Genomic DNA, 9354 nt, shown 5'->3' with positions numbered 1-9354 from the left:
GAGCGAGAGCGAGAGCGAGAGCGAGAGCGAAAGAGAGAGAGAGAGAGAGAGAGAGAGAGCGAGAGCGAGCTTGAGAAAAACATGCAAACCCAAGAAAAAGAATCGCCTCGTCTTATTATCTGCATTGCAAACAACACGTTGCAAGAAGTCATACCGTGACTCTTTCAATCTTTTCTCAGGCAGAACTGCTTTAGATGCTGCTCCAGCTTTACTGGGAACACACCATGCATTTCACTTGCAGTAACTCAGAGTGTACTCCCAGGTACTTCCTGCAACATTAGAGACCCATACACTGGATGAAAATTCTATAAATACAAACTCTTTTCAAAAGCGTTTAATGAACTACAATTATAAAAAGTCATTTTGAGAGTTTTAAGAATTGTGCTATACAGCAAATCTACGGCTTTTATAAAATAAATAATTGTAAATATTTGTAAAATGTTTTTAACAAGGAAATTCATGAGGATATGATGCTTATTGTATTGGGTATTTCAATTATTTCAAAGAGGGATTACATTGGGTACTTTTAATTATTTTTATATTATTAAACATATGTATTGAATACATTCATCTATAATGCAAAGCGGTGCTGCCTTTTGCATATCAAATTATTCAGTTCTAGGAGGGACAGTGCAGTTACACAGAAGTGTGTGCTACATGACACAGGTGTTTCTAATAATCTGTCCAGTCCCGGTCTTCATTTCTGTCGCCCGCGCGCCTCGAACTGCAAACTGGCGTACTGCACGTCATCACGGACCTGCTAGGAGGGGAAAAAATCGTCGTGTTGCTGTACATATAGAATTGACATGTAAAAAATATATATAGGTCTGTTCAAAAGAAGCCGTGTGAGATTATTGTGAATTCATATTAATTCATTATAATGAAAATATAATATTTGAGTTAAGATGTAATTGTATTCATATATATATGCATGTGTGTTGTATATATGTATTTAGACCTAATAATAAAATGGCGCAATAATAATAATAATAATAATAATAATAATATTAATAATAATAATACTTTACCGCTGCTCTTATCTTTGGTCTGGCGTGCCTTCCTCCGGAACCGGTGTTTTCACGTTGCCCTGTGAAAAATGATCATTTTAAACATCATTTTGATTTTGAACAAACCTAATTAGAAGGCTATGTAAACCAGAAATCGCCTGTGGCTTGTTTGTAATACCTGCTATTTGTTTGTCTGGCGCCCTCCCTGTAACGCGAATCTCGGAATACATCGATCTGTGGGTTCAAAACAAGAATCAACATGGTATCGTATTATAAATACTATCTGAAAGGTCTATCAGAAAAGTGAATGTGAACAATATGAACTCTGCCTTCAATATTCATGGAACCTGTTATAAATAGTTAAAACACATACATGCGTAAAACATGCATCTACCAATCGATTAGCCTTCAGTCCGTTTAAAAAGAAAAAACAAATATTAATATTGATTTCTTAGCTGATGCCGTTATCCAGGGCGATTTACAATTGTTACAAGATACCACATTATTTATACATACAATTACCCATTTATACAGTTGGGTTTTTACTGGAGTAATCTAGGTAAAGTACCTTGCTCAAGGGTACAGCAGCATTGTCCCCACCGGGGATTAAACCTACAACCCTCCGGTCAAGATTCCAGAGCCCTAACCACTACTCCACACTGCTGCCACGAAAGGTCTATCAGTACTTCGCATTATTTCGTGGTAAATGGGTTATATTTCATAATTGTATAAGTACAATAACAATAGATATATAAATAAATACATTATTCTGTTTGGGCTGATATTTAAATAGACATGCTTACGGTTCATTTGCCAAATACGCATCTGTTTGGTAAAAAAAGAAAGAAAATTGGAATCAAATATTAATTTACTTATAAATTATTCGTGGCTTTGCTCTATTTGGAATAGCTTGTTAATAATACACATGAAAAGGTTACCTGGTTTATTCTGTCTTCGATAACATATTACCAGTGTAATTAACAAAGTAATCAGAAGAAATGAAGCTGCCGCCAGCGACCCATAGAGGAAGAGTGGACACGCACCGCTCCCTGTAACACAGTTAAACAGGTGAAAAGAGAACCGCGCACCGGTACTGTATACCGCTTCAGTACAATAGTGCTGCTGACACGAGGGATGCATTAAGAGGCGCAAGAAGATGCGGCGCCTTCACAATTCTGATCATTTTCAAGCTCCTCTTTCAGAGACGGTTCTTCGCTCCCGCTTTATTTGAACGGGCGCTTGTTTTAGTTTATTACCCAGTAGCAGCGCTGTCTAACACATCAGAAATGGTCCTGCCTGAGTGTTAATGATATTGATATTTAATATTAATACACTGCACTGTACGCTGAAGTTAAAAATAAATACATTACAGTACAAGTATCTAAATACAAAAACGGTATTTCTTACTTGATTTACATTGCAAAAACATTACTCGATATTTAAAAGTGTCTCTAACAAGACATAACCTCATTTCAATGTATTTATTTATTTATGTATTTATTTATTTATTTGACCGGGAGATTTACACAGGACAATCTCATAGTATAAACAACACAATACAAACATGTGCGGTTCAGACTTAATCAGCTGCATACAGAGGTCAAGCACTGAATCGATAAGACCTAGATCTGTTTGTGAATGTGGGCTGAAGGAGAAGCATTGGCAGCAGAATCTAAGCAATTCACAGAGAAAAAAAGATGATCAGATTCCATCTTCATGTTTGGATGTTAACAATTCCACATCTGCGGAGTTGATATGCACAAGATAATTCTCCCAAGGGAATTACACTGGCTATTCGACTCGTGGACAACCCTGAAGTGTGCATGCGATGTTTGCTGAACATTAGTAATCGATCATTAGATAAACACATTTCTAGTGATCGCAATTTAAACCTTGTTACATTATAAAAATCGGGGTGTACTTTAGATTACCTATATCTATAAAATAATGTTATTTTATTTATGTATTTATGGATAAATAATTTAAAAAAATAATCACATCAAATTGTTCATGCTCTTACCGGTTTTGCTCACGCTTTTGCTCATATTGCGTCCGCTCTCTGTTTCCACTACACACGTGCACACGGACCCGCTGCTCCAGACCTCGCCCGGAATGGTGATCTGATTCCTGATAAAGTCCGGCGTGGATTCGCTGGAATCTCCGGACACGGAGTCGGTCAGTCCGTGCTCGATGAGCCAGTAGACACGAGCCTGCTCGGATACCCCGAACACCAGACACACTAAAGTAGCGGCGCCGCTGGACTGGACTTCGCCATCTGACTCTGAAGGGGTGAGGATTTCAATATAAGCGCGGTCATCGGAGCGTTCTGTATTGGAAACAATAAGAGCGATGTGAATATATAAAACATTAAGAACAACATGCTGGATAATGGGGGGGTTATATACTACTGAGCACATTTTGAAAACTACAGTTCTGCAATGTTGTACAAGTCAATTTATTCAGCGTTTTTAATTATAAATGCTGTCTTGCGCACAGCCCAGTGCTTTAACATAGTACTTTACTTTAGTGCTTTAGCCCTTAGCACAGTACTTTGTATTGACGCGATGTATATCATAGAACCAATAGTCTTTTTCTTATGGAACCCGTTCTGTAGAACCGTCTGCAGTTCTTTAACAAAATTGTGCTTTAAACGTAAATAAAACATTGTCTAGACCTGTGCTCCATGAACCGGGAGGCAGCTTTTTCTGTCAGATTTATAGTTGTGTAGGTGATTTAAACAAAATAGAAATAGTTTGAATCGGACAACTTCACTGTTTTCAGCCAACAGACGGGAAAACGAAGCAATCTAACCGAACCCGACTAAATGTCTGCAAATTTACCGGAAACACTATTGCAAACTGGCAAATTTACAATCAGTTAAAATAGCCTGTTACGCATTTTATAAATAATTTTACTGGACATTGCGTCAAAGTTGCCTTCAAGCGCAAACCATGTCCAACATTGACAGTGGATGATACACACGATATTACATTTATTCCCCATCTTAGCCTCTAACTCGCTTGCATCATTACCACACTGGCCAAAGCAAAAACAATATTTCATCAAAATAACACATTATTTCAGAAACCATCATACTTATTCAATAGCTTCTTACTGACCTCGTACTACTAACGTGGATCCATTGCCCGTGTACATAGCTGAGCTCCTAATAAAAGCGCAATAGTAAGTCCCGGAATCGTTCACCTGCGCGTTGTTTAGGTTCAAGGAACAGGTTTTCTCGATATCGTTGCCTGCGAAGCTGCCACCGGGTCTGACACTTTGATAAGTTTCCAGGGTCGGGATGCTTGTGGACCGCAGTTTGAACCAGATGACACTGAAACACTTTCCACTCATGTCCTCGATATCGCAGGTCAAGTTTACGCTGCTCCCGACCTCGACTCTGACTAAGGGCGGGTTTTGGAACAGTCCTGCATCTGCAACTGAAACGGGAAAAAAGAAAAACGAGTACTGTTTATATTTTTAAACACCCCAATCTATATACTACTACTACTACTACTACTACTACTACTACTACTACTACTACTACTACTAATAATAATAATAATAATAATAATAATAATACACCAAACTGTAGAAAGTTTTATATTTTGATTACATAATACATTTAAATCGTATTCTGTATAAATTGTACCGCGCCGTACAAAAATAATCATATAGTAATTGAAAAAAAAAATTGCCTGTAAATAACAATATTATACAAAATGCAAAGAGTAATATAAAACTGAAACAAACATTTGTTGTGCGATGTTAGAATATAAACAGTAAAGCCACGCTTACCTTGGAGCGTGTAGAATAGCAGAATGAGCCGGAGCAGCATGGTGGGAAGTTCACAGCAAGGCTGGCGAGGATGTTGTGTGTGTTATCCGCACTGCAGACAGTATCAGTGACCAGCGCAAGAAGAGGGGCTGCAACAGACAAGCCAGGAAGTGCAGATATTTTATACAGATCCCGCTGCAAGGTCCTTCACTACCACAAGATCACATTTTTATGGTCTACTGTTATTTATGTCTAAACAAATACATAAACATCCGGTAACCAAAAAGGCCGCACATACAGTCGCGTGCAAATCTATTAGAACACCCAATTTTTTTTGCTTGGATTTGTTGTGCATATGAAATCAAACCACTGGAACTGAACATCTTATAACATCGGCAAAATAGGCACGTTAGTGATTGAATAATTTAATGGAAGATGTCTGATTAAACCACAGGGCGGTCTAACATTTTCACACGAGCGCCTTTTGTTTCTTTATCACTTATCGCACAGCTCTTCTTTAAAGAATATAGACCCGTTTGGAAGAAGTACATGAAACAACAGTTGAGTTGAGTCTTGCAATAATGATTACAGAGACCGAGGATATATCAGCAATTCAGTTAGAATAAGTAAACGTGTAGCATGACTTCCGATTGAAACGTTTACAGTGTAAACGCATCGCATCCTTATTTTGCTAACATTGTGTTGGTCAAAAATAAATTCTCACACATTCAATTAAAATGAACCCTGAAGACGAGTCTAAAATCTGATACATGGGATGATGTTTAATTCTCAGGCATTATGAGTTGCAGTATAAAGCTTAGCTACTCTGGTTAAACAGTTTGACGATTACTATTAAGAAAATCCATCTATACATATTGACAGTATTTATTTACGGCGTATACAGGTGCACGCAGGCCCACGGCGGGGATGCCAGGGGCCCGGAGAAGCTAAACAGAAAATAAAATACAAATTCGGCCATCGGCATTTCAACATATAAAAAACAAAGAAGTAACAGCGCCAGCCTGTCCCGCACAGGACCAATTGCGCTTGTGCCATCACCCGTTCAAAAAAGTGTGAGGTTGCGCTACACTGCATAGTACACTGAACCGATGTGCTTGAGCACTCTGGGGCCGTTTGTACCCTGTAAGGTTTACCATAGTATAAACAGTGGAGGCGATGTAAATATATTATTATTTATTTCTTAGAGACGCCCTTATCCAGGGCGACTTACAGTCGTAAACAAAAATACATTTCAAGAATCACAGTACAAGTAATAATACAATTGAGAGCAAGATAAATACAAGGACTTTGGATTTAGATTCAATATTTGAATTATATAGTGAGAATCGTTGGAGGTGTGTTTATTAATTCCAGGTCTTGCTCTATGAATACATTTTAGAGTAGTTTTTATTTTGAAGGGTGGATTTCTTGAATAAGTTGCTTTGTCAGTTTTAATGTTATTTCTCCCTTCTTGTACTGTAGTGAAGCTTGGACCCCGGAAAGGAGGGTGAGCGGTGTGTGTTATTTGGACATGATTTGGGTGCAATTGAACCTTGGACAAAGGATGGTTGTTTGTGCATAATTAAAACATTCATGAATTTGGGTTAAATGCATCTGATGCTTATCGGCCTTTCACCATTGTGTCTTTTTTGCTTTTAAAAACGTTAAGTTATGTAAAATGTAATACAAATTTAAACATCAGCAAAGAAAATACAAACAAAACCAATGTTGACTGCTGCAAAACCTAAAAATATGTATGTATGTATGTATGTATGTATGTATGTATGTATGTATGTATGTATGTATGTATGTATGTATGTATTATTATTATTATTATTATTATTATTATTATTATTATTATTATTATTATTATTATTTATACATAATCCAGTCGTAATTTCATTTCAGAACAACAGCCTTTTAAGCTAAAGCATTGTAAACACACTGCAAGACGATATGCAATTGTAAACATTAAAATATATGTCGCGATTTAGCTGTATGATTCCATCTATTGTTCAAGTGATTGCAATAAACACACTGTACTGTATATAAGACATCACATCACATTAAATGTATAGACGAGTTGCAGGTGCATGTCTGCCGCCTGAAATTCTTATCGATTGGGTCATGTTGAGGTTCGGGTTGTGTTGCAGAACTAGCTGCTTACTTTAGATGTTGTTTTATACTGAGTGCTAATACATTGACTGGTCTCACGAAGGCAGACCTTTTGAAGTTGTTGCAACAAAAACTGTTGTGGCATTTAGAAGCGCGAGGCCTAGGTCTTTACTGGCAGTAAACTTCCGGACATACCAGACAACATTTTCCATATCACTTTACAAAACGCAGAAACATACATGCGAGTACAGGCCAGAGGAAGAAGTAAGCCACAAAACACAAGAGAAACTAGCGGCCTGCATGTACTGGCTGTGTGAATTGTGCTGTTGTTGTTGGTTTTACTATATATACATACTATAAACATTCTTGAAATGTATTTTTTGTTTACGACTGTAAACGACTGTATTTATTTATTCTGCTAATAAATAATAATAATAATAATAATAATAATAATAATAATAATAATAATAATAATAATAATAATAATAAAGAAAAAGAAAAAAAAAAAACGGTCCATGACGTTTCATTTTGGATCAAGTAAACAGAATTGTAAGAAAGATGTATTTTTGATGGTACCAATAGAAGAGCGTAGGCCTACTTGAACCGTGCTGTTGTTTTTTTTTTCTCTCCTTTACAAACAGCTGATAACAATTCAGAAAACGTTACTAGCGTCATGTGCAGGTCAATTTGACAACAAACTTAAACGCGCTCTCGGCGTCAGACGGCACGCTAGATGCGTGTAAACCCGCGGAGCACTCTGGGGCTGTTTGTACCGTGTAGAATTCTCCCGCAGTAAAAGCATAACAAAGCGTATTAAATCACAATTAAAGCGTAAAACACAGGGAAGCATCGTAAAGAATAGCGAGGTATGATAAAGCATAGGGAAGCATTGTAAAGAATAGCGAGGTATGATAAAGCACAGGGAAGCATCGTAAAGAATAGCGAGGTATGATAAAGCATAGGGAAGCATTGTAAAGCACAGAGAAGTCTGGTAATGCATAGGGAAGCATTGTAAAGCACAGATAGGTCTGGTAAAGCACAGGGAAGCATTGTAAAGCACAGAGAGGTCTGGTAAAGCATAGGGAAGCATTGTAAAGCACAGAGAGGTGTGGTAAAGCATAGGGAAGCATCGTAAAGAATACCGAGGTATGATAAAGCATAGGGAAGCATCGTAAAGCACAGAGAGGTCTGGTAAAGCAAGGGTACAGGTAGTACTTGTGGTTTCACGATGAATCTTACCATTTGCTGCAACCGATCTTCACGCGCGTTTCCCCCAAACCGTCGTGAAAATACAGCTCAACTTGTGATCTTGAAGTGCATCGTGTGATGCTGTCTGATTGGTACGTTTAAAACACAGATAAGTGGTCTAAATAGCTGTTCGTTTAGAGCAAAAAACAGAAAAAAGTTTTTTAAGATGGAGTCAAAATAATATAAAAACGGTAGCTCTTTAGATTACAGTGCACAAATAACCATGTAATTACTGTGCAATTTAATGATACTAATCCAGTTTTACTGGGTAAATGCCCATTGTTTTCCGTTCTTTCATTGTAACTACTGTTGGAATAGACTGGAATACTGCAACTGAATAACTGTTCGTTTATTTGCTGCCTGTTTCTCATTGCAATCAGTAACTGCATTAATGACAATACCACTTTAAGATGACAGCCAACAGCAAATTGTTACAGTGTAATTATAGCAGGAAACAAGACTATTTCCATTGAACTGCCTACTTATTCCAACAGTATGAAATAACAGAAAACAACTGGATTATTACCATAACATTACACAGTAATTACACAGTTATTTGTTCACTGTATTATGAAGTGCTACCAAAAAACTAATAGTTACATTTAAAAAAAATGAAAAATAAATATTTGTCAATAAAGTAGAAGCAAAAGGCGATTTTATTTAGCAAACTGAAAAAAAGTTTGGCCTGTAGTATGACGTACCACATACAGCACATGGCTTCCGTTTGGTGAACACAGGAAATGGGGCAGTGTGCCAAAAAGCTGAAAAACTAATTTACAAATCAATTTATTAAAACATATCTACTTCCCCTCTCCCCACTTCCCTTTCCCCTCTCCTTTCTCCCCTCTTCAATCTCCCATCTCCCCTCTCTTCTGTCCTCTCTCCCCTCTCCACTCTCCCCTCTCCCTCTCCTCTCTCCCCACTCCCCTCTCCCCTTTCCCCTCTCCTCTCTCCCCATTCCCCACTCCCCTCTCCCCTCTCCCCTCTCCCCTTTCCCCTCTCTCTCTCCCCTCTCCCCTCTCCCCACTCCCCTCTCCTCTCTCCTCTCTCCCCACTCCCCTCTCCCCTTTCCCCTCTCCTCTCTCCCCAGTCCCCACTCCCCTCTCCCCTCTCCCCACTCCCCACTCCCCTCTCCTCTCTCCTCTCTCCCCACTCCCCTCTCCCCTCTCCCCTCTCCCCTCTCCCTCTCCTCTCTCCTCACTCCCCT

At 38.3% G+C, this 9354-nt stretch overlaps 1 protein-coding gene and 1 long non-coding RNA gene across 2 annotated transcripts; both read right to left on the bottom strand.

Annotated features, from left to right (window-relative positions):
- Positions 1–319: 319 nt before the first annotated feature.
- Positions 320–2366, bottom strand: LOC117395534 (uncharacterized). The gene is made up of 5 exons (XR_009310174.1): positions 1946–2366; positions 1811–1832; positions 1186–1241; positions 1029–1087; positions 320–757 (listed from the first exon to the last, which is right to left on the bottom strand). It is a non-coding gene; the product is annotated as an uncharacterized LOC117395534 (long non-coding RNA).
- A 635-nt stretch (positions 2367–3001) lies between these two features.
- Positions 3002–4876, bottom strand: LOC117965092 (uncharacterized). Its single transcript, XM_059007409.1, has 3 exons — positions 4806–4876; positions 4127–4447; positions 3002–3333 (listed from the first exon to the last, which is right to left on the bottom strand). Exons 1-3 carry the CDS (start codon positions 4843–4845, stop codon positions 3002–3004), a joined length of 693 nt encoding a protein of 230 aa, XP_058863392.1. The 5' UTR covers positions 4846–4876.
- Between the last annotated feature and the right edge of the window lie 4478 nt (positions 4877–9354).

The sequence above is a fragment of the Acipenser ruthenus genome, chromosome 35 (assembly GCF_902713425.1).
Source record: "Acipenser ruthenus chromosome 35, fAciRut3.2 maternal haplotype, whole genome shotgun sequence".
NCBI classification, from domain to species: Eukaryota; Metazoa; Chordata; class Actinopteri; order Acipenseriformes; family Acipenseridae; genus Acipenser; species Acipenser ruthenus.
Note: the sequence above shows the minus strand (reverse complement) of the source record. Positions and strands in the feature narration are given on the sequence as shown.

Excerpts from the sequence above, each read along its gene's own strand:
- LOC117965092 (XM_059007409.1), bottom strand. The coding sequence starts at position 4,845 with ATGCTGCTCCGGCTCATTCTGCTATTCTACACGCTCCAAG. Across the intron at positions 4,448-4,805 it reads GCTATTCTACACGCTCCAAG|TTGCAGATGCAGGACTGTTC; the intron begins GTAAGCGTGGCT and ends TTCCCGTTTCAG. Across the intron at positions 3,334-4,126 it reads ATCCACGTTAGTAGTACGAG|AACGCTCCGATGACCGCGCT; the intron begins GTCAGTAAGAAG and ends TTTCCAATACAG.